General features: G+C 42.3%; 1 protein-coding gene across 6 annotated transcripts in view; it reads right to left on the bottom strand.

Moving 5' to 3' along the window:
* DPF3 (double PHD fingers 3) overlaps positions 1-26,404 on the bottom strand; it is a 178,998-nt gene that overhangs the window by 69,357 nt on the left and 83,237 nt on the right. For all 6 annotated transcript variants that reach the window (XR_010721901.1, XM_066188179.1, XM_066188178.1 and 3 more), the window contains exons 2-3: positions 18,789-18,949; positions 13,756-13,863 (exon numbers count right to left, since the gene is read on the bottom strand). Coding sequence is in view for 5 of the 6 variants with exons in the window: in XM_066188178.1 (XP_066044275.1) it covers positions 13,756-13,863; positions 18,789-18,949 (269 nt within the window). In the remaining variant the exon portion in view is untranslated. The remainder of the gene's footprint in view (positions 1-13,755; positions 13,864-18,788; positions 18,950-26,404) is intronic.

Genomic DNA, 26,404 nt, shown 5'->3' with positions numbered 1-26,404 from the left:
GCACATACTGCAAAGCAGCTCTTTAAGCCCATGATGGTATAAATTTTCCCCAGCTTGGCATAAGTCTGTTCACTCCAGATGGCACATTTGGGTTGAAAGCAGGTAAGGATTTCTCAGAGATCTCTATGTCCAGTATTTACAGAGCTGCCTTGCTCTGCCTCAGTGCTTAGTTGGTCCCTCTTTATGCCTGGGAGATCTCAGTTCTTTGCCTACAATAAAAACTGGGAGAAATCTCCTACCACAGTTCTGCAGGAAAGCTTGGCTCTGTCAGGTCTGATGCTTGTGATCAACCAGGAAAATTAAAAGGTAAATGTAGTCACACATTTTTTTAAATGCATCAATCAAACACCACAGTGGGGCAGTCCTAAGGGGAACAATGCTAACTCTACATAAGCCTTTACAGAATAAGCCCAACACGAACCGTTATGATATCCAGAGGCAAGAATATTAGGGGAAAACAGAATAAGCAAAAACATTACAGTTCACTGTGGAAAAAAAGCAGACCCTAGCTATGGGAGTCCAGCAGGCAGTGTATTCACACATCTTTTTTTCCTTCTAGCCTGGCTCAAAGTACATCAAATCTTAGTATTTCAGGCAAAAACTGGCCCACCTGAGTTCAGTGCTCAAACCAGCTGACTCAGTGCTAGGTGTGCAAACAGACATGTCTGAATGTGTTTTCTTCTGATGGACTGCATACCAATAAAGATATTGCCATGACCTCTGGTTTCACAGTAGGAACCATAGGTGCTGGATGAGGTCAGGCAGCTCATGCAAAGCCTGCACAGCCCAGTGCTGTTACATCAAGAAGGCTTGACCCAAGCGAGCTTGATTGCCAGCAGGAGCTGCCATTGTAGCTTTGGGTATCACTACACACCTGTGTTCAGAAAGTCCCATCATGTGGCTCTGTTAATTGCTTTTTGGATAGAATAGAAATGGAGAGATGAAGTACACACCTGAAAATAATAATGTGGCAGTGAAGAAAGAATCAGGAAAAAAAGGGAGAAAAACAGCAAGATGGAGGAAAGGTTCTATATTCCTTCTCCCTGTCTGCTGTAGCTAACTAGGGCATCCTTGTTCTGAAAACTGTCACAGAAAACTCTGAAAAAGGGAATCTCTGGACCTTGAATTATGTCTTTTCAATATCTCTCTCCTTTCTCCTCTCTGTTAACAGAGAAATTCTGTAAACTCCCAGACCCTGAAAATATACATTTCCACACCTTACAAAATACAGCAAAAATAGATGATAATGGGGAAGAGAGAGAGCCATGCAAGGGGAAAACAAAGTGAAATAGAGAATAGTTGCACTTCTTTCCCTTCCTTCTGCTCAGCTTTCCCTTTGTTCATCTAACACTGAGCCAAACTAAGCCAAAAGGAGCTGCCATGCTGGGCTACAAGATTGATGGCTGCAGGCAGACTCCACAGTGAAGAGACGGATGACTGGTCATTTCCCGCGATGCACTGAAAAACATCCATCCTTGCAGCCATGCTGAGTCCATTTGTGCTCCTTTTGAAATGAGAGATAAACATAGGCAGCCAGAGGCACCTGACTGTCCTTCTCCCTCAGAAGGACACAGCTATAGTCCGCTGGGTTCCTTGAGAAGGTCGCTGTGTCCATCCCTGAACATCTGGCTGTGGGATTTGCTAAGTCTCTCTCTCCCCCGGCAATCATCCATCTATTAGAGCACAGCGCAGGTTGGAAGAAAACGGTGAAGAGAATGGTGTGACAACCTCATCAATCTACAGCCACATGCTTAGCTATTTAGTTTCCGTTACACTATTCCTAAATATGGGGGGGTAGGGGGGAGAGAATTGCTACTGGTATGAAGGAGGGAATTGTGGAAATAGCAGTGTGGATTGGAGTAAGTCCTTATGACTATTAAAATGTTGTGCATGTTCTAAAGCAGTAGGGAACTAATTAAGATTCAGGATTGAAAGGCAAAACAAAAAAGTTGGATGCACTCTTGTTCCATCTGTAGCACTTGCTGAGAGTTCAGATGTACTTGGGGCATCATCTTTAGCAGAAAGAGGTTAATTTTTTTTATTTTGCCCATTCAGATATTAACAGAAAGCTCCCTGGAAGAATATACTGTAAGTATATTTATAGTGCCAGCCCTGGTATAGCAGCTTCAGAGGCACAAAGCACTTAATCCTCAGTCCTTTCTATTCAGTTAATAGTGTCTTTGTTGCAGATACTGTCCTGGTCTATAGCACTGCTCACAGATACAGCCTCCGTGTTTCCAGTTCTCCTGCCGTGCTGCTACCTCACTTAGGCAATGAGCATTACATGGCAGATGTATCCATAGCATCACTTACAAATTAGCATCACTGCAGAAATTCCTGTAACCACGAACTTCACTTTGTCAGAGTAGCACATATCTGTAACTGTGTCATTTACAGACATTGCACCAAGGAAATCATGAGAAGATAAAACCATTCACCATCCCTCAAAAACAAAAAGAAATGAGTCACTTGCTTTGTTTATATATAGTTTTAGCACTCGATCTGAGCCAGCTTTGAAAATTTGTCTTTTATTCTCATCATGCAATGCTGTTTATTTTAGGCCAACAACTAGAGGATTTTCACTACAACTGTTTAGGACATGTATAGGATATTAATCATGACCATATATTTTCCTAAGACATAAACCTCACACTTGCCAAGGGCAATCCCATGCAATCAGAAGGACATCATTTCCATCAAGAGGGGTGAAGTTTTCATCCTTTCTCTTACATCAAGAACCATAGTTTTAGCTGACAGAAATCACTGCTCACTGATGTCTTTATCAGAACTACCTACCTACAACAGCTAAGGTCCCAGGCCTAAGTTACCTGGTTTGTTTAAGGCGAACCATGCTCCAAGTGCACCCTAAGTGAGATCTCTGGTCTAGAAGATATTGCACATAAAACCCATACCTATTTATTTCAATGTATTGCATCAAACCTCCTTCCCCAATGGAGTTCATTACTGGGACAGGATGCTATGGCAAACACCAATGGTGTCAGAATCCTGAAGAATAGAACACCTGTAATAAACTATTAGTCAATCAAATGCAAAATGCAGGGAATATTGAAATTAATCATAATCTAGTAAAAACATACTTAATATCTCTCAGGTACAAGATGATTATGAGGCTGTAAAATGTTTACTACAGAGAATGGGAATGAAGAATGGAAGCTTCCACCAGGGAAGGCTGGTAGGAGGTACAGGGATGTGGGAGGGGAAGTTATCATACTCTCTCTCCATTCTGCTCTCAGCAATTCTATAAAACTTGGCTTAGAAGAGTTGAAACTGAACATTATATTAACATTTATTGCTCATTCTGTTATATTATGCAACAGGAAAATAACACCTGCTATAAATATTAAAATATTTCATGCTACAAATCAATTTAATTTGCTATGTGTCAGGAGAACAATAAAATCTAACAAATAGGGGTTTTAAAACCATATTTTATGTAATTATATTCCATAATATCTTTGCTGGTTTTTGCTAACATTTTCTTCCATAACGCAGCACCATACCATTGACCTAGCAGGCCAGTGACTTCACTGGGCTCTGTGCAGGGTGCTGAGTACCAAACCTGCAAGTCTGGTCCAACGCGGTACTTTACATGTAGATTTAACTTCAAGCATGAGACAAGTCCCATTAATTACTAAAAGATCACTCGTGTTCTTAAAGACCAAGCTCAGGTGCTTTCCTTTGCTGGGGTTAGACAGCTTGGCATCTTATGAGACTAAGCCCTGGAGACTTGATCCAATAAAACCTTTTTCGTGTGATTACCAGAGAATTCCCAGAATTACACATATGAACACACAAAATAGATGCAATGAATTAGATTTAAAATACCCATTTCCTAGGATCTTGTGTCCAGTACTTGCATCTGAACAGTATCTGTGCACTGCAAAAACTTTTTTGACAATGTGGCTTATCCTTTTTCAGGCATTTTTACTGGCTTTACTAAGAAAAGGGGCAGTAGGTTTGCCAGGAAAGCTGTTCAGGTTCAATTCTAGCTCTAAGACTCCTACAGGGCATACAGCTTCCTCTCTGCCCCTCCCCATGGTGGAGAGCTGCTGATTTGTGCCTTGAGGGAAATGAATCTGACACGCTCCAGCATTTCCCCCCCGCACCATCCCCTGGTGCTTCCCCAGTGGCTGCCATAGCCCTTTCTTCTGGTAAGCTTTGAGCTTACCTTTGCTTCCTTCATTTTAAGGTTAAATCTGTTTATTTCATAAATAAATTATCCTGATGGTTACTTACACACATCAATGTTAACTTCACAGCAAGGGGATAAATCCCACAGCTTTCCACCTCTCCAGCAGGAATAATGTGTCTCGTAGAGACACAGCATTCTCAGTCAGGCCTTGGCAACTTGAGAGGCACATGCTGAATAACCTCTTCCCAAAGACGTGTCCTAGCAGCCAGATGTAGGTCAAACACAGTCGCCAAGAACAGGGAAAGAGCAGAACAATGGGCTGGATAGCTCAGAGAGGGTGGCAGCACCACAAGTAAGCTCTCTCAAGCAGCCCAGGTATTTCAAGCCAAAGCCATCTCAGCTGCCTGAGCCCTCCCTCACATCTTGCAAGTCAAGCCCTGAGAGACGACCTGCAGTCGCACTGTAGAGGCTCCAAGGAGATCAAGAGCACAATTCATTCCTTCAATTTAATGGCCAACTGCAGTGACCAAAAACATTTTTCAGAACAGCCTGCCTCCAAAATCATCATAACTCTATTTTCACAAATATACTAAACACAGCCAAGATGACACACCAGTGGAAAAACATACCTTTGAGTGGCTGTACTGCTTCTGAAATTACAACAACCTTGTGTCTGTGGGACGCTGCACATGCAGCCTATGTACCCATTCCCAGTGATAAGATCCAGAGAACTCAGAAAACTAGATTTAACAGCTTCCAAAATTGCCTTATCTTGTTCAGTTGCTACTACTACCTTAGCCTGATGACTAGAGCCAGAGGGGTTTGACTTCAGTGGGCTTTTGATCAAAACCCAGAGGGGTTCCAAAGCCCAGTAGCTTCTTCATGCATCTCTCTCCTAATTATGCAAACTGGCTCAGCCACACAAGAACCAGGAGTAATCCTGTGTGACTCATACAAGCCATATTAGCTAAACAACAGAGTTCTCCTGGTAAAACTTTGAATGTAAAATACGTGTAGTGACCTGTTCCAGATCTTAAAAATGAAAGAGAAACTATTTACACAAAGTTAATCCTGTAAATTCTACCAGCATGACTGTGGAGTTAAATAGCAGAAACAATGTTTTTGTTTTCTTGACTGGAATATTTATAGATTGTTTGCTTTTCTAGAAATGAGTGTTTTACTTCCATAACTGCAAAATCATGAAATTCCATTTGAGGGAAAATACACATTTACTTACAGTAGTCACTGAGCTGGATTAGTCTAAGAATTTGCACCTTGTCACATGTAACACTCAGCAAGAGCAGTGCATGATTTGAGGGAGAGGTTACCACAGCCCTGGCAGCCATGACATAGAGAAGGCCAGCTCCCCAGTGGCCAGAAAAACAAAGCAAGAAGAATTACACTGTGCAAAACTCAAGATATCTTTCCAGCAATTACACTGCACAGCCAGCCTTGCAAAAAATGGCTCAACAATTCACCTGTGGTGAGTCTCTCTATTTGTATATATGGGTGTGTAACAAATTACTTATTTTTTCATCATTATCCTGGTAGACATGAGCCCAGGCTGTGCACCAGAGCTGGTACACTTTCATACCAGTTTTGCAAGGCCTTCTGCTGATGGCCAAAATATTTAATGCTGGCACTTTGAGGGCTTGGAAAATGGCATGATTTATTCAGTCATATATTTTTATTTAGAGGTCTCCCATACCCCTCCCAATTTCTCTAAATGTATTTCTTAGATATCTGTTAGGTACTTCTCTGAGTCACACAAATGAGACTGATGTTTTAGCACCTCCATTTCACATACTAAGAAACTGAGAGAAAAAGACATATTCCTTTGGCCCTGGTCCTGTGTGGGGCACAGGAGATGCAAGGATGTGATGGTGTGGTACAACTTGAAGTGCAGAGATGGGCACCTCTACAGCAGATTGGCAATGGGACAAACGCATATTTCACTGCAGGACTTCGTCGTCATGATTCTGTGTCAGTGAATATATGCAAAAAGAGACAGATTCTCTGGTATTCTTAGTGCCATGTAAGAAAAGAAAAGCAAACTTTATCTGGCCTGAGATCTGGACCAGCAAAGGGCCCTGTTGTAGGTAGAATTTAAAGGTGGTGGATGAGATGGAATAAAATGGTGAAATGTTTGTATAATAGAAAGAAGCTGATTCACAAGGAGGTCCCACACTGATGAGTTTTCTCTTGGTGACAGAAAGTCACTTTTTCTAACACAAGTCATAGCTGGATGTGTAACTGCCTTAAAGCAGCAGCTCTTGCCTGTGGTGCCATGTCCTGCTGTGAAGACAAGATTAGTGGGGAATTGGAGCCTACTGTTTCGATTCAGGAGCATTGATGGACCCATCTGTAAGTTGCAGGCTTAGCTGATGAATAAACACATGCTAAAATTTAGGCCAGAAACCCAAAAGAAAAGGCCCGGCAGAATTCAATATTTATACTGGTATAAAAACTGAACACCTTCTGGCATCCCTGCTCCCAGATTTAGATTCACAATGTAAAGTTTCATTTTGCTCCTAAGTGCTCTGGAAATGTGATACACATATGTACATGACATACCAAGCTCAGGACTCAGCATGGTCAGGATGCAGATGCACTTTCTAACAAATCAAATTGGAACTGAAAACCATCCACCCTCCCTGTCCCGAAAAGGGGTTTCTTTTGTTTTCTTCTACATGAGGTGACAAAAATAAAGATGGGTGAGAATGAGATCTCCTCTAGGCTCAACCCAGCCCGGGTGCAGCTCCCGACAGACGCTGCTCTGGGCGCAGGCTGTTCCTGCCGCGGGGGAAATCCCGCCGGGAGCGGCCCCGGCGCGGAGCTCCCGCTGTCGGCCGCGCCCTCTGCCGGCCGTGCCGCGCCGCTGCAGCCGCCGCTCTCGGCCCCGCCGCAACCGCGCGGCACTGCCGGGCGGCGGGATCGAACATCCTAAAATCAGGGATGTTTCAAAGATCGTATTACAAGAGACGAGGAGAGTTGGGGGTTCTGTTTGCTTTTTTAACACAAAGTACTTCGGAGTGCAGAAGGACTTGAATTAAAAGCAGATCTCAAATGACATTTTAATTTCAGAATTTTGGAGAGCCAGGAGCAAAACTCACAGAAGTTTGCTACCAGGCTATTAAAGTCCATCTTACATAAGAAATCCAGACCAAATCATCAGGAAACAAACCTGCTCCTGTCAAGTCAGCTCCATCCCAAATACAGGGTTCATCCTGACAAATGTTGATAAAAGCCATGAACAATTAAAAACCCTAAAAGAAGTTCTACACAAGATGTATGTTTGGTAAACTCACATCTGCAGAAATCCATCAGAAGTCTGAACAGCTGATAGGTTTATATTATAGCCTCCTTCAGGAATACTGTATCCAATTCATCCGCATATTACAGACATACTCTTATTTGGCACCAGAATTATTCTTCTGGTAATGATCCTGAGATGGTCTTAATGGACCTTAAAAAGCCAGGCAGGTTCCATAACATAACATGACCTTTAATTACAGAGATAATAGTAGGAAAACTGTCAAATAGTAGAAAAAGTTTTTGTTAAGAAGAGATGCGCCTCTCTTTACAGTGCTCATAACAAAACAAGACTGCTGTCTTGTAGTACAGAATAGGAACCAACATGTGATTGTGTAGAAATTGCTGAAATCAAAAGTGAAACTAGTCAACATTAATTGGCCTATGAGGGAAAAAAATTTAAAGGAAATTCTCATTAAGCATTTTGAATTATTTTTTAGGCTCTAATATCTTTGAGTGAAACTGGGCATAGGAACCAGGAACAGTAAAAATAATATGGACTTAAGCAGCACTGTTTTCTTTCTGTGTTCTTGGGTTTGATTTCCAGCTGAACCACAAGCCTCTGACTAAAATGGCATGGAAGTAGTTTATTCCCTTTGTCGCTCATTTCTCCATTTTGGAATGAAAGTACTTCCTTCACTATATTTTGTATATCTGGACTGTAAGTTTATGGCTAAGAAGACTTCACAACAACCCCTGGGATGATGACCTAACATGCTGGTTGAGTCTCTAGATGCTATCATACAAGTGATACTACTGCAAATTCTTTTCTTTGCTTTTTATTGTCATCTTAACTTTATCTTGGTGCCCCATCTTAAAGACCACAGACCTCCACAGACATGCTGAGCATCTCCCCCAAGAGTTGGGAGCACTTCTCACTTCCCAGGAAACACACAGTAGCTTGTACAATCAGTCACAGTCTCCACAAGGTAAATAGAGATGCTTTAAAGAGATAATAGCTTACGTGTAAGGATTTAGTTCATTCATCCACAAGCACACTCACCTAGGTATACCCCTTATGCCAGACTAAAAACAGATCAGGCATTGTTCAACTGGAACTAAAAATCTGTTTTCAGTACTTGCTTCAAACAACTACCATGGTTCATAATAGCAAATGAAAAATACTTTTCTTTGCTTTTACTATCCAACAACCAGTAAAAAACTCCATTTCTCTAGCTCAGCTGAACACTGGACTGCCCAATACAAGTAAGAGGACAGACACTAGCGCGGGACCCGGCTCATTCTCAGCACAGTAGTAGCATAAACAAACTCTACTCCACACCCTCCGGGTGGGTGGGAAGGCTGCACACTCTGAAACCACACTGCGGGCTTTCAGTCCAAAACCAAAGGACATCAGTAAACTGACACAAAAGCATAAGAGTCATACTCTTTAGACTTACACACCACATGAAATAAAAGCTCTGTAGGTATGTATGATGGTACCTATATTTAGCCATCTTGTAAGAATGAAGTAGGACACTACCAATTTAAACTCCACCAGAGTTTTTGGCCACACTCACCCTATCTGTTCTCATCTGCATAGGTGCAAAGCTTGGGTAATAACTGCCTGTCAGCAGGGTTTACTGCAGGCAATAGCACTTCCACAATTTTGATAGCTGACCCAACACAGAATCATACTATCCAGCACCACAAAACCACTAAGTACACAGGACAAGGACCAATTATGATTTCAAGGGGCCTTGGGTCTAATCCAGGATCTCCTTCTTATTTCTAACCCTCCTCTTTCCAACTGCTCTGATTTTTCCAAGGGTCAGAACTGTACTGCTTGCCTTCACAGCACCTGCAGTTCACAGTGGTGGTAGAGTTAAAAATTCTCCTTTTTCTCCACTTCACTGGAAGTCAGGCTACCTAGCTCAACCCTCTCCCTCATCCATTCCCAGACCTCTCACGCACAGGAGCTCAGCTCTGTTCTTCCTCTTTTACTGGGCAGGAGAACAGGCAGCTGAGTGAACGTGGAAGCATGAGCTGCTTACAGCCCTCCCACTGCTCTGCGCTGAAGTGCCATGCAAATACCACTGCTTGATTCTGCAAAGAACCAGGTTTCCCACACTTGGTTGAGCAGAAGTCTAGTTTCACAAATATTATATGAGTATCAACATCTAGTAAGTTTGAAACTCTGCACCTAGGAAATATATCTGGGAAAACATGATCCAGGAATGCAGGACAGGCTATGATCTGGCTGGCTGGGGAGCAGCTCTGTGAAAAAAGGACCTCAGTGTCCTGGTGGACCATGAGCTAAATATGAATGAACACTGTGCTGCTGTGACAAAAAAAAATTAAGCCAACAGGATGCTGGGTTGCATCAGCAAGGGCATCACCAGCAGAGATAAGTAATTCTCATATTCAGTTCTTTCTCAGGCTACACCTGGAATACTGTGCTCAGTTTTGGTCCCTGCTATACAAAAGAGATGTGGACAGTCTGGAGGGGGTCAAGGGAAGGGCTACCAAGATGATCCAAGGCCTGGAAAGCCTGTCATATGGCTGTCTGAGAGAACCGGGTTTGTTCAGACCTGAGAAGAGAAGACTTAGGAGAGACTTTATCACTGTGTTCCAGTATTTAAAGAGTGGCTACAAAGATGGAGACATCCTTTTTCAGAGTCACATGAATAATATGAGGGCTAATGGTTTCAGGTTACTCCTGAGGAAATTCCAGTTGGACACAAGAGGAAATTTTTTCGCATTGAGAACAGTCAGCCATTGGAATAATCTGCCCAGGGAAGTGGTAGATACCCCTACACTGGACAGTTTTAAGATTTGGCTGGACAGGGTGTTGAGACATCTGATCTAGATCATGCTCTTGCCAAGAAAGGTTGGACCAGATGATCTTTGACGTCCCTTTCAAGCTGGTATTTTATGAATCTATGAAATCACAGTATTGGCAACATGTCAATATATTGCCCATGGCCCAGGATTTGTTTCTAAGAGTGTTCATAGAAGTCTTGAGTGCTACACTATAATGACTCAAGTAACAGCTCATATCTATTACAACCATGAAGAACTATAGGCTACACTTGGGCCCTATTGCTTGGTTTTGATGATAAGAATATAACTTACAGATGAAAGATGAAGACCAGGCCATATGAAAGTAAATGTCAGGAATAATTAGTGAAATTCCTGAAGATCTGGTCATAATATTGGCTGTATTGTCAGTAAAGGCACTATAATAACTAAGTATTGGCAATACTTTATTTCTCCTGCGTATCTATTGGATAAGCTACTGGATGGGATAGAGAATGCTTAGAAATAGCAGAAACATGAACATTGCTAGACGTTTGAACAGACCACTTTACTGGGGCAATGTATGCATGAAACTCTGTATACGGTGGCAGAGGAAAATAGACATCTAAAGGCTCCATCAGCAATTCCTGTTTCAGTGTTCACACCTTTACAAATTTGGCTGGAACTATTCTTAAAACCAAACAGCTTCATTTAAAACTAAATAAAAAACAACAGATCAGGACAACAAAAGTACCATCTTCTATCAAGAAGCAACTCACCCCAGGAAAAACATTATAATGCACCTTGCATTTTACAGAAAAACAGCGGACTGTTGAAGCATTATTATTTTCTTCATTAGATTTTGGTATAACCAAATGTGAAACTCTCACTCACTGAGTTGTGTCATGCACTACATAAACCTGCAAAATTAGGTTATAACTATAAACCAAAATCTATAAAACTATTTAAGTTTAAAAAACTAAAATAGCATACTAAACTATTACTAAATGATTTATTATACCCTCAACCTACTGGCAAGACAATAGTTTGATTCTACTTCCTGACCAGCCGATGACTAGCTATGACTTTTACTTACTGAAAACAAAAATCCTAGGTCTGAGTATGTCCTGAATTACGTCGGCATCTTCTAAATACAGGAACTTCTAAATACAACTTTTTGCTATAATAAGCCTCTCTGAAAGCCCAGGTGCAGTCCAACAAGTATTCACACCCCTGGTGCCAATCCCATTGACTGCTGGAATGGCAACTTTTGGAGCAAAGATCCTCTTCTGTGTTTGTTACAGTGATTGTCTTACAAGAACTATCTCTATGCCGTTAACATAAAACTAAGGTTTGGCCCTATTTTGACGCTGTAGAAGTGCATTGTTTGAATGTGCCACATAATTATAAATATCTGTAAAAATATATCAACAGTTCCACAGCCTCCTTAATAAAAATCAGATATTTGCATATTAACCAAGCATAAGCACTCTCTAGCTGCTGAGAGCACCTCTAAGGAATGAACAGAATGCCCAGGCCCTAGGTGGAGGCAAACTATGGAACATATAGATTAGATTTCTTTCAAATTGATTTTATGTGCCCTACAGCTATCATCTCTGTGCTTTTTAAGAGATCTTAAATTTCCATATCTTTGCCCCACACAACCATCTGATGTTTAACTGAGGACTAAAAAAGTCAGCATTAGGTAGCTTCCTAGGTTCAGCATTAGGTTTTACAACGGTATTCCCCTCCAAAACCTACAGTATTTCTGCTGTCCATGTTGAAAATAAATTATACTCTTTCTCCCAAATTCTCAAAAGCTACCTTTAAATGGAGGTCCAACATCCTTCATAGGTTTTATACTTTCAGATCAGAGAAGGGAAAAATCCCACTTTTGGCTAGTGAGTCTATTCTTGATATGCACAGATGGAATGAAATTGTTTTGTGGTATAACTGATAAGGAAAGTTAATCACTAGATAGAAATTGGTTGGAAAATAGATTTAAATGGCAGAGCAATGTAACTCGCCTTATTTGGTTGCCACTGGCAATGCAACAGAAGTAGCACTCCTGAGATGCAGAGGAGATGTTTATAGCAGGGAAAACAACACAGAGACAGACATGCTGAGGTCTCTTTATCTGATAACTTTGTGGTAATTGCCTTTCATGCCCTGTGGCATGTAGGATGCACTAATTTGGCATTCAGTGAGTACAGCAAAGAAGAGTAATGCAAACAAAAAAAGAGTCAAACTCTTACCCTACTGCTTTACCTTACAAAATTACCAAGGCATAGCAGTACTGGCATCATCACAAGGTCTAAGGTAGGCACTTCTATGAGCCAACATTATCCTCCTCCTAGAGTCCATTCTCATTTTCATCAATGTACATGACTGATTTCATCAGCTTTTTCCAAGCAGCTCTGCTGTGAGGTCTAGTTCTATTTTCTGGCTGAGATTTTGCCCTTGGTTTGAACCCCAACTGAGTGGTTATAGGCATTTCTTCCTCTTTTCCAACTGTCCACTGATGTCTCCTATACTGAAGGTAGAGAGTTCTCAAAAACTGTTTCTACCAGAATCAACAGGAATTCTGCCTCTGATTTTAATGGGTTTAGAACTTGTCTCTGTTGCCCTTTCCTCTCTCTCCACCAACTACTGTGTAGAAGCAAAGTCATCAGTATTGCTGAGCATAGCTCAGTTCCCAGGCACTTTCTTCTGTCAAACAGGTTTTTTTAATATTCTTAATTTACATTTTGGGGTTTTCTCCTGTACTTTTTATACTGGCAGTGTCTCACCTCTTGAAAACCACATACAGCTGTGAGTATATGTCTTCCCTCCTTCTCATAATAGCTGACCCCAGAGACAGCAAGTCTTTATTACTAACTGCAGGGGAAAATGCACAACACTGCTCTACCTGACACAGCTGCAGTTCCTCCACATCTGCTTTACAGTCACTCATTCAGCAACCAGACTCATCACTTCACATAGTTTAATTGTGGAAAAGTTGCAAGGACAAGAAGAATGAAAGAATAATGGACAAAGGTACACATACAGTCAGACAGAAATACACAAATGTGGTATATGCTCACTATTTTTATTATTTGTTGTTTATAATCTAGTCATACCCCTTGTCACCAGCCCCACCAAGAAAAATCTTATCTTATACTTACTGTTTCACACACACAGTGGTCTTCTTCACAAAGATTAGGCAGCAGATGCCAGTGAGACTTTGTATTAATAATGCACTGAGGAAAAAGTTAGTAATCCATTTATTCTTTACATCCTTGTGAATTTTCTAATAGAGGCCAGGATTCAACCCTACAGAAGGTAAATTCAGCTCCCCTTGCATTCAATATAAGTTGTTCACATTTTTGTAAGGGATGAGTTGTATGCAGAGGATTTGGTGGTTATGGTTACAGCAAATCAAGTAAAATGCAACAGATGCAATAAGAAATGGTTGGAAAGCAGCAAAGATAAAGTCCAAGGTTCTAAATTCCAGGCTTGCATGTATGCCAGCTGCTCTGCAGCTCAGGAGAGGCAGGCAAACAAATACTTACCAGGTTTAATTTCCAGCAGCTTCAGCCTGGAATCCTCAGGGGGATGCAAACGCCTCTTTTTGCGCCAGCAACGTGCTGGGTATGTGTACAGCTGACCTGGGGCCAGGCCTGAAGATTAAAGGCAAAAAATTAATCACATTTCAGTTTGTAAACCACAAGCACTGTCTCTAGCATCTTTGTTCCTGCCCTTCCAGCATCTCCTTGTTGGAGGGTTCAATACTGCAAATCATGAGGCAGAGCTACACACTCAAGGCATCCAGTGCTCCTGAGGCTCTTCAACACCTCTTGGGACCAGGCCTACAGAGAATCTAGGTCTCACTTAGACACTTCACTCACTTCACTGAAACCAGAGCTGCACATAAATAATTTGTGATTTCTTCAGGGTAAATAGAATTTCAGACTCTCCTGGGTCACAAGGGCGATGCCTTCTCCACAGGCAGAGAAAGCCCCTTGAGAGAGAAGAGATGAAGTTCTGACATGCAAATCTTGAGGCCCTGATGCACAGAGCAGCTCAGGAAATTTGTGTCTTCCAAACTGGAGCAAACCAAGATCCAAGAGGTCTGACTCTGTATTTTTGCATACATTCTGGACTTCTGAATACTAATTCTTCATTTTGACTCTTACCTCCTCATGCCAATATTCTGAATGAGGGAGGAGATACACCAATAATGTAGATATCATTGCTTGTTCTCTCAAATCACATCTGGCATCACTGGCTTTTGAGTTGCCCTGGGTCTCCTGACAGACACCTTTAACAGCCAATGTTAAAGCTATACTTTGCTCTCTTGCACTCAGGACACAGCAGGGCTTTGTGAGTGCATCACTACTAGGGGCACAGAAGCACACTGACAAGTGCTTCAAAGTATCCTCAACTGCCCCAGATAGTCATGACACACAGAAATACCCAGCAAGAAAAGGTGGAGGGATTTAATTCTCTCCTCTGCTTTTCCTGCCCTCTCTGTCCACCAGTTCGGGTTTGGCTCCTCTGCCCTTCTGTAGTTGCTGTCGTCTTGAAAGGGCTACAAAGCCTGACTTTAATTCCAGACTCATTGTCCTCAAAACCCAGGTAAGACCACGCACGAGAGATAACAGGAGTGGTGTTGCTATATCTGAAACTGTACTGACAATGAACAGCTGGACAGCATCAAGGGGTGCCAGTAAAGCAGAACAGCTCAAGGGCAGGAGGATGGCCCAAGAGTTCTGTCCTCTCTTCTGAAGCAGCCAGGAGAGAATATCAGCTTGGGAACAAAAGCAACCCACCAGATCAAATTGGGATAATGAAAAAAACAATATCCTCTTACTTGGGGGTGGGAAGAAAGACACGATAACATAATTCACCTCAAGGGAATGTGCTAATCAAATTCTGCAGGTGAGACCTAAGTTCCTGGTTTTAAATATTTCAACTGTTTGGAATTCCAGTTCAGACCCCAGCAACTTTCACCTACTTCCAAGCCCTTAGAGCATCTACAGCGCACTGCCTGAGTATGGCCAAGTGATGGAGTATCTGCAGACATTCTGGCTGTTTCAGGGTACAGAATGCTATTGGACTTGGACTTTTCATGCCCTTCTTTCACTGATGCCCAGAAAACTGGGCATTGTGCACATCCCAAGAAGGTTGCCTAAGACTGGTTTGGAAATAAAAATGTGAATAACTACCACTTATACAGTGTTTGGACACCCTTCTTCATACCACTTTGCAAACATTAACCACTGCAAACAATTGCTATAATGATGAGGTGGATTGTGCCTGGCTCTGATGTGAGTAATTAAAGGGGTGGAGGCAAGAAGCCCCACCCTTTCTCAGCAGATCCTGCGCAAGGACTTGAAGACAACACTGAAATGGCAATTGCCAGATCAAAGAAATAGGACAGCGAATCAGCCCTCCATCGCACGGGCCTCCGTAGAGGAGCCATTTGAAGGAATAAGTGTCACAGCTTTTGTCCCAGACAGAGAGGAGCAAAGATCTACTTGTTTTGGGGGAGTATCTGCTAATATGACCGCTCTTATATGAAAGAGCAGTTCTGGATTCAGCCAGGACAGCAAAAGCCAACTACACATGCTGAAAGCCCAATTAGAAACTTGAAAGGAGAGGGTTGGGAAAGGCTTTTCCTTAGAGGGAGGCAGGTAAATCAATAAGAAACACGTGATCCAACATTCACCTCTGCAACTCTTCAGGTAAGTTCTCTGTTGCTACTCACAATACACCTGTTCATTAATATACTGCCATCCAGTGAACTTAAAACACATACCAGATTTTCACTCCATTCAACCTACCAAATCTACCTTCAAATCTCTGCCCTGTTCCTTATCTGTCTCTGTGCTGGCTCACATGAAGCGTAGACCTTACACAAAGGAAAGGCAACAAGGAAAGGGTCATTTCTGAATGCTCTGAATGTAGCACCTTCACCGGCAATCTTGCAGTGAATATGGAAATAATGCATATTACTGTCTTCAGCCCTCTGTGGGTTGTCTCTCTCTCTGGTACCTTATAGGGCTACCAGAGAAGGTTCCAACCATTTGCTTACAGAGGAAATAGCAGAACCTGCAGTGAGTTATGTTGTTTATCTCATTAGTGTAGGAGAGTCATAACTCAAAGCTCGTGTGAAAGGCCAGGGGAGGGAGGGGAAAAGGAGGGAGTTATGTGCAGTACTGTGTGAAATTAACCCTGAACTGTTTATCATGAGATGCAGATTTCTGACTCCTTTAACAAAGAGGACAGCAAGAACTCAGGTTAATATGCTGAGTTCCTGATTCTTCTCTGGTTTTCAAGTCTGTGTAAATGAAAAGAGGTCCTAGAGCTTTGCCATTTGTCTTTATCTAGTTTTCCAGGTTAGAGATAGTAAATGGTAGGGAGCACAGCACACAAGACAGATACCAGGATGGCTGGCAGAGATTTTCAGAGCCCTTTAGTATGGGCATGAGCACATTGTGTACAGACCAAAACCAGGCATGCTAAAACTGTAGAGGGATGCCTTGACTCACCACAGTACTACAAGAAATAGATTGCGCAAAGACACTCAAGGGAGCACTAAATGGGCTAATAAAAATCAAAAAAAGAGGAAAGAAAATATGGGGGGAGGAGGGCTGGTTCATTTCACACTGATTATTCTAATTCAAAATAACAAAGTCATCAGATTTGGTGGCCAGTGCAGATGCAGGAGGCTTCTTTCACTTGATACTCTCTGTGAAGATTGTTCTACCATTAGTCTCTAGTGCAGGAGAAATGCCACCTATCCCCTTCTGCCAGACAAGCTGCCAAACAGTTCACTATTAGAAGTGAGGAAATAAAGATTTGCAGAACGGATTTGCTCAGGGTAGTCCACAAAGCTTGTGGCTGAGAAGGCAAAGAATTAAGGCATCTTAGTTCCTGGTGTGATGCTGTAACACGTCTATGATGATTCCTTTTGCACATGTACAGATGCCAATGAGACTCACACAAGACTATCTATGTCTATTTTTGTGGAAGATGCTGTTGACAAAACCTTACTTGTGAATACAGTGGATGTATACCTGGGTATATATATCTTCTCATTGTGTTCAGAAGGATAAAAATAGCAGCACTTTAGTTATAACAAGAGAGAAGGAAAGGGAAAGACTTATGAAGCAACCCTACAAAAGAACAGTTAGTCCAGAAGCTTAGACAACTCCTATCTTGTGAACCATGTTCAGCAGTCCTGAATTACCCTAGCAGTTTTGGTAGCTGAAATATTCTTCAAGTATTTTTAACACTGTAAAAGACCTGTTGCCTCCTGCACCAGAAGTGGCTGCATTATATTACAAACAGTTTTCTGATAGTACTGCAAGACAACCCTAGATCTACTTTTGATACTTTAGTAATAGGTGGAGAACAAGGATCCTTCCTTTTGTACATCCTAGAAAAGGGAGAAGGAAAGTTTTAGCTAAGACTCAGCTAGGCACTTTTCAGAAGCAGCAATTGCTTTCTTAGCCCCGGGAGGGTAAAGGAATATCCTATGTGTTTTTCCCGTTTCATCTCCTGTAAACCAGACAGTGGAGGAGATTAGAGCAGGCTTCACCTTCCCATCATTTCAGATCTAGAATTTGAGGGGGTGAAGGGTGAAGGTAGGAGGGTGTCAATGTCGTTTAGAGAACTGGCATGTATTTTTGCACATGTGTGCATGTCATACTTCCAGTGTCCATGTACCCCAGGCCCCTTCCTGCCTGGATCATCTGGGCTGCACTAAAGGAGGAAAAGAAAGGTAGAAATACATTTTGGTGCTGTCAAAAATCTGTTCCCTGAGCTTACTATTGGTCAGATACTGACCTACAACCTAGCCAAATTCCCCTTGGGGTTCAGAAGGTATTCTGTCCGAGCAACATCTCCAGTCTTTGAACTGGTGACTGTCCTTTGCCTTTCAGAAAAAGGATTTCTGATGGATTTAGTCTTACAAAGGAAAAGCTGACCAAAGTCTACAAAAATAATAGTGCTCTTTTCCCTTGAGCTTCACTGAGCTGTAGAATAGGCATTAGCCAAAGCTCCTTAAGGAAATATACCAACTTTTTTCTGTACCCAATGGAACCGCAGCTCCAGAACTGATATCCAAGTTAATCTATCCAAAGCAGAACCAGGATTTATACATATATTTCTGACCATTAGAACACCATTCATTCCATTAACTGGACTTTCATATATTTTACTTCAGTTTGATATCTTTCCTAATATAGTTCCTTATTTTCAGCATTCATCTAAGAAACTTCCACCTCCACCTTGGAGGTAATTCCTGCTTAGAGCAGAGCATTGAGTCTTCAGCTACAGACTGAGATTGATAGCATGAAAAGAGCTACAATGATGCAGCCTTAGAAACTACCATGTCAAGCACTTCTTTGCATAGAGATTAATTAGCATGGGCTCTCGGCAGTTACCAAAGGAAATCCCCTGAAGGCAAAGAGGTTTAGGCAGTTTCTCCTCTGTGTGGCCTGTAGCAGTTTTGAGCTCCTATTAATTAAACCCCATGAGGGCTCAGTGGCCAGCCTTCCGTACATGCACATGCATACACAGACACAGCACTACCAACCTGGTCCCCTGTGCCTCTTCTCCATCCAGATGTAGCAGTTGTTCTGAGCTACCCCAGTTTGCGAATCCAGGAAGGGAAGGCGGACGCTCCGCTCGGCACAGAGCCGAGAGTTGTAGCTGCGACAGTGCTCAATTGCTTCTTTGTAGAACTGGTCCCCGAGTCTGCCAAAAGAGACAGGGCACACAGTGAGAATGATTGTGCTGCCCCCTCCAACAAGAGTAGGAAAAGGGGACGTGAGGTTGGTTTGAAAATGGAGAAACAAAAAAACTTTGCCTGGACAGATGCAAGTGTTGGTGACACGAGACATTGATGAAGCAGGTCATGCAGAAAGCGATGTCAAATTCATCAAAAGATCAGGCTGTCAGGAACCAGACACAGATCTTTTCAGTAGCAGCATGGCTACTGAATGAGCAAATGATGCAATCACACTGGCCTATGACCCTGGGTCAGGCCCATGTACACCACAGTGAACTCATTTGATTGTTTTTCTTCCCCTGTAGTTTGTCCAGGCAAATCAGCAAACCAATAACTTCAATCCCATATTACAGCAACTACTGCAGTGTGTTTAAGGCAACAAGCCAGCCAAGTTTAGGAGAAAACTTGCTTCGCTCCAGCATTTTTGGTGTCAAAGGGCCCATAAGAGCAAAGACCAGAGTTCTCTTATTGTGTTCCTCTTAGGCATGAAAACACACACCTTAATAACTAGAGCCATATCTGCAATGGTCAGACTAGATGTTTTGTCATAAGCCTTCCAGAGTTTTCCACAGTGAAGCCTGGGGTGCTAGGAGCAGCAGGCTACAGCAGCAACCAGTCAGATCCAGCATGGCAAATGCTGCTTTTCTCTGGAGCCCAGTGGGAATAACAGTTCTAAAGACAATGTCACTTACTTCATAAATAACTGTTTGTTCAAAAATTCTGTAGAATCTTCATCTTCCCTTGAGATAGATTTAAAAACTCTGCCTGCTGGAGATTACCAAAATCCTCCCTCCAAATTTTTCTAAACAGGGAAAAGCATCAAAGTAAAGCTACCCTGAGGACACAAAGCAGCTGTCATGCTGGAGCATTGCAAAGTAGGTGGGCCACACTGCTGAACCTCATTCTTGATCTATTGTCAAGGTGAAATTCACTCGTGACATGAATAGCTAGGAAAGCTACCTGTTAGGGGTAAGTTCATTAGAAAACGGGAGCAGAGTGATAGATGGCATAACCTGCTCCAACTCTGATATTCATTAGTGTGCAAAAAGAGTACAGCACATACAGCAAGTGAGCCAAAGAGATGCATGCACAGAGATAAAAGGAGCTCTCTTTGCTGTTGTATTAGTTGTCTTCCCCACTATCCTCTTCCATAGGCACAACTGGCATTTTCAAATTTTGCACACCTCTTAATGTCAAATCAGTGCAAATTGCTCTGTTTTACCATTTGTATCTTTTTTGTGACTCACATCTTTTAAGTGACTCCTCAGTTGCATCTTATGCTTTACATGGGAGTCAAATTCTTTTTGTCTTTGCTATACTGGACCAATATCCTATCGCTGACAGGGGCCCAAAGCAGAGGCTTAGGGAAGAGCACAAATACAGCAAATACCAAGGGAGGCACCTCAAGTTCCCCTTTCTCAACTCTGATGATCAGAACTTAATTTACCCAAGACTCAGGTTATCCAGTGATGGGGAGATCAGAATATTCTTTGGCTACAGAGACTTCCTAAGGGTTTTTGAGAGGTTTTGTGCGGCAGTGAATGTCTGCGTGGACATGGTGCCTCTCTGACCTGTCCTCCCCTGCTGACCACCAGCTCCTGGGCAGCGGCCAGTGCAGGGATATTTGGAGGGCAGCTGAAGGAGAGAGCTCTATGGACTGTGCAAGCAGAGTGGAGGGTAAAGTCATGGGCAGAGCATGTACAGCAGGATCCCTTCGGACACTGAATCCCCTGCAATGACCTCAAACGCCCTTTTCCATAAAAAGGCAAGAGGGGAAGGGAAGGGGAGCAGGGGAGAAAGGGAAAGATAAGCTGCTCTACTATACAAAGAATGTGACTTGGAAGAAATGAAATCTTATTAAAAGCTGTAATTAAAGTTGTACACTTGTGTAATCAAAGTCAGTAACAAGGAGACCCCAGCTGATCAAAGATTAACAACTCTTTCCACAAACACTTGAGCTTCCTCAGAGCTATGCTAGATTCCTTCTATATTAAACCAGGGATATTCTCTAACTCTAAAGAGTATACTAAGCACTCTGAGACAAAAAACTGCCACCAATGCATACGTCTTCTTTATGCCAAAAATCACTTCAGTCATTAGAATATCCACACCACAAAGCATCCGTATTAACAAAAACAGTACATATCAGCAGCCCAGATATAGGATCTGACTGGAGATTGCTTCAGTTTTCACCTTGCTATAAGACTGAAAATAACTGTAAGTCATCACATGTAAGATATTTGGCTCTAAATCACACTATCAAGTAGAATAAATTTCAGATTTTTCTAAAAGGGAGAAAAGAAGGTTTGAGATCCTAATTGCAGAGAAGCAACCAAGCTAATGGGTCAAATTCACTCTTGACAAAATATTGCAGTCTAGCTGTTTCATTACATTTATTTCAAAGATTTTAAATATGCATTTTTTGCCTTGAAGAAAAATAACAATTTGGAAGTATTCAGTCATCTCCATATTTTAAGAACACTTGTCTTGGCTCCACTACAGCAAGCATGATCAAAAAAATGCAGTTCTCTAAGTATTCACTGGAAAGATATTCAGATACTGAGACCTAGAGGAATTGCCCTGGCCTTAATTATAAATGGATTTTTTTTTAAGTGACAAATAATCAAATATAGGAAAGTAAAGAAATGGTATTTCCTTATGACACTCATATGTCAGTGGTAAACAGCCTCCCCGAAATTACTTTGGGGTGCCTAGTCGTTTTGCATTACCATTAGTCTTTATTGGAGGGATTCTCACTCATTCCAAAATTCAGTTAGTTTTTTTTTTTAAGAACTTCAGACTTAGAGATTTTTTTTCTTTTTTTGTGCTACATATCTAAACACAGCATGTTTTATCTTATGCAGGAAAAACCAGAAAGTACATTAATATCAGGGCAAAAAAAGGGAAGTACGGTCCTATTGTGTTCATCGTTGTGGACTCAGGGAGGTGGGACATATCCCAGCCTCCTCCCAGAAGATTTACAATGGAGCTGGAGAACAGACAAGGGTCAGAATAAGACTGGAAAGCACATGAGCTCAAATGAAACTCAAACAGATCTGTTGAGTTTGAGCAAGTGAGATACAAGAAGAGAAAAAAATGAATATTATAAAGTGTATCATATGTCAGAAAAAATGATTAATTATCTGTTACATGCTTCATAGTTTTCCCAAACTGTGTTGCTATGGAAGACTTCCACTTCAACTCCTGAAAAAGTATCTGTAAAAACTATGGGGAATTTCCTCATTATTTTTATGAAAAGTATGTATGAGTCAGTGCTATGCTGTGACTGACTGCAAGGGTCAATTCTTCCCTTTGGACAGGGGAATTAAAGGTCACACAGACTTGTCTAGATTGATATTAATGACACAAAATCATCAGCATATGTGCAGATTTTAAAGATGCTGGGAGAAAGAAGGCAAGAGCAGACACGAACAACTGCTGGACAAGGAAGGCAAATCATACTGAAGGCAGCACAACTGGAAATACAGAATACAGTTGTCAGCACACTGAAAAAGACACAGCCCTTCAGTACAGAGCCCCAAGTGAAACCCCAGATCTTTGGGACAGGCATGCCAGTGACACTGCTGGCATACACACAGGCTTTGCACTTACATACCACCCCATGTACACTACAATAACCCGGTTCTGGCTGACTGATAAAAGCTGCCCGACTTGGAAAAGAACAACCTCTGCTATTGCATACTCTTGCATAGCTGCATAGTAGGGGTAGACATTTAGTAGAGGTTAGAGACTCTTTATTGGTGAAAAAAAACTGGGACTGAAACTAAACAGCAGGCTGAGAGCAGTGGAAGCTCGGTGTGAACGGGGAGATGAGCACTCTGAGAGCACCAGCAGCCCTGTGGGTGCTGGGACAGAGATGTGAGCCTGTTGCAATTCTGTGCAGCCTTGCAGGTAGTCACTGCCATGACAGCAAGCATCAGCATGGAAAATCATGGAGAATTCCTTGAGGTCACTGTTTTTTTAAGTGTTAAGAAACTAAGGTTTTCTATCATGGAATCAGGTCAGCTAATAGCAAAGTCAGGGAAGAACAATTCTTCCCTTCCCTCCACCTTTGCCTCCTAGCTCCAACTAGCCCATAAGGTTTCTGAGCAGACTTCAACTTACTACTTCTCTGTATAGTACTTAGTGCCTTGACTCTGCTGTCTAGGCATGCCTTCAATGAGAGGAAAAAAAATAAAAAGAAGAACAAAAAGAAACTCAAGAACTTGCCTGTCTTATAAACCCATAAATTAGCAACAGGGACCAAGAGCCTGACTTCACTCCAGATGTTCAAGATGTTTCTGGGCTGACAAGGGATCCTGATGGGCCCTGGAAGCAGCAGAGCAGCCCTCCACCACTACTTCACAGTCCATCCTCCAAAGTCACATATTTTTGAGTGCACTTAGACCTTTTACAACAGCTACAAAATAGGCAGAATCCAGCATGCCCCTCCTGCAGTGCCTAACACAATTCTGGTTAGTACCCAGAGAAAGTGACCACTCGATGAAGACCTGTAATCAGCCATGCTCAACAATGATTATAGGTCCACATCACCCCAGGAAAACCTGTATAACAACCATTCTTCCTGAAGTGCAGTTCTTAAATTTCCACCAGATACCTCTGAGTATGAATCCAGACTGTCTCCATTTCTTGAGGCCAGGCCTTTTTCTAGTCATTTCCCTCTAAACCCATGCTCACTACATGATTAGGCAAGTAAAAACCTGATAGCACAGGAAGAAATGACTAGTCATGTAACAGACTTTTCGTTCTACAGTTTTCAATGGTCCTCAGCTACAATCAAAAATGTGGGCCTTGCTTTCCTTAAGATCATGAAGTTTTTGTTTACTAGACATTTAGCCTCTAGTCTTACATCTCAGATCATTGGACACTTTGAGGAACAGCAAGGACAACCATAAAAGACCTTTTAAATCAGAACTTGTTTTTCAGCAGCACTGTCATCCAGTTTCAAACTGGGTGACATCTGAGAAGTGGTATGAGAGAAGTGATGCAATGCAACTTCAGAAAATACTTTTTACTCTCCTTTTGGAGATACTCATTAATGAATCTGGAAGTAAAGCACCAGTGAGGCATTAGGCCTTCTCACAAAGTTGAACAGAAACTAAGAAATCATGCTGGCACTACCTGAGTTATCAGTTGCTTGCAATGCTGGAGACCATCTTGGACAACTACGTGTCTGGCAAGTGTTGAGAGAACTGCACTGAGCTGGCTATACTATTCCTTTCCAGGAGGTCCCACGAGGCCCCTGATAGGCAGCTGCTCCTTCTCTCTATGACCTGTGACACGAAGAATGCCACAGGGCTCAGTTCTTCAGCCAGTTCTGTTTAATATCTATGCAAAACCTTCAGGGAATATGATGAAGTATCTGGGCAGCAATGCCAGCCATTACATCGATGACATGCAGCTTTATGTATCTTTTTCCCCCTCGTGCTGACAGGACTCTTCCAGACCTCGCAGTGTTGAAAGCAAGGGTAGCATAGCTGGCAGAGGCTGAAGTCAGAAGAGATTGGAATGAGGCTGACTGGAAGTGGAAGCATTACAAACTATGCACTAACACTATTAATGTGGACAATCTTACAGGCACAATCACCAAAAGGGCCTTCCTCTCCCTCTCCAGTCAGCATAATTCTCTTCTCAAGCTGCGCCATAGCCCCACTCGTGTGTTTCTCCCATCTGGACAGGCCTACTCTGACTCTCTATCTCAGGCTAGATAAGCAACAAAGACAGAGCTAGTTGCAGAACTGTGGTACTTACCCTATCACAAAGCAAGCCAAAGAAGTCTGTAGCCCCCTGCCTGTCCTCATGCCTTTTCCTCACAGACTCTGAAACGCCACTGATTTTCATGAAGGGCACAGTGGACACTTCAAGCTGCTTGAACGTCTGCTTCTCTTTTCTATACCCAGATGCACCTGGAAACCTGTGCTTAGCAGAGTCCAATATCACCAACCTCCTGTAACATTTTCAGATAGTAGACCCTCAGCTCCAGAGCATCTTTCCAGAAGAGATAAAGCATTCTGCTTTGCTCATCCTCACAAAACATTGCAAGATGCTAACATAACATTCATCGAAAGATCCAAGCGAAAGAAAATATGACATATTCAAGAGTGTCAGACCACTACTGAGCATTAGACAACAAAGGGCTGGCTAGGCTCCTCCTTTGGCTGCACTCTCTGGAATTTCTAGTTTATAGGCAGTGCCTAATTGCTACAAGCACGCAGCCTTTGCAACTGCATAAAGGTAGGACATAGAGAGTCAAGAGGGATAGAGAACGGCTTTCCTGGTGTTAGGTGAAGCATAACAGACTGCGCAAAATCCTATCACAAACTGTAATGGCAAGCCAGAAAGTGCAGGAATGTGCAGATTCAGTTTTCTCATAGTGGTCCATTGCATCTGTCCCTGCACAACATTTTCTAATGATGTAAGGGGTATGAACGTGAGCAAAGGCAAAACAGGATTTCCAGATGTGCTACAGAATGACTCAAACTTTCTGGGCTCTCAGTTTTTTAACATAAACTTGGCAGCTTTCTAAACACATATCTACACTCTCCAAGAGCCAGCGTCATTGAGACAGCTATTTCATTTCTATACATACTGAGTAATTTCACCTGATGGACAACAGGAAGACTGTATAACTTTCCCCAGCCTGGGAAACAACGTCAGAGAAACAATGGCTAGCAGGACTCTTTGGGTAATAGGTAGACTACACAAATCAGACCACAAAACAGTATACAAAGCAGACAGTGTTGCTGGAGCAGCAATGATCCAAGTGTAAACAAAAGACTTTCCAGGAGAGTTAACGCCTTTCATTGGAAGAACTCATGCAGACAGGTCAAAACAGACAAGCTTCTAGCACTTGATCACTGCTCTGTGGCAGGTGCAGAGACTGTATGTGGTTCAAGGGATTAGGAGCCATCAGAGAGCTGACGAAAAGCTCCTGAGTCAGCACTGGCACAGCCCAGACATTACAGCAGTCAAGAAGATGCCCTGAGCTATAAGTCTAGGCTGAATCCCAAATCAGTGTAAAAGCAATGTGAGTTTTTTTAGCACCCTCCTCCAAACACTCAGCATTAGCACTCTGTGTAGAAGGGCAAAGAAATCCCCTTTTGCAGGTATTTACCAGAAGACTTCCCCTGATGAGTTGGAAATCCCTGCTGGCTACTTGTGGCCAGAATCAACAGGGTACTCACTGCTTGAATCACGGTGTGATGCTGATTTGTAACAGGGCGCACGGCCTCGTAGAGCGAGCTACATTCACTACTCTGGAAACAGGCTTAGGCTGTAATTTAATCCACTGTGAAACTACAGGTATCATCTCATGCAAAAAGTCTGTCTTTGAAGAAAAATGACAAAAGGTAGGCTTAACTTACAATTTGAGGAAAATCGATCTGATTAGCCCTATCACA

Source organism: Chamaea fasciata, unplaced genomic scaffold (genome assembly GCF_029207755.1).
Source record: "Chamaea fasciata isolate MVZ Bird 193981 ecotype frontalis unplaced genomic scaffold, bChaFas1.0.hap1 SCAF_7, whole genome shotgun sequence".
In the NCBI taxonomy this organism is placed as follows: domain Eukaryota; kingdom Metazoa; phylum Chordata; class Aves; order Passeriformes; family Sylviidae; genus Chamaea; species Chamaea fasciata.
Note: the sequence above shows the minus strand (reverse complement) of the source record. Positions and strands in the feature narration are given on the sequence as shown.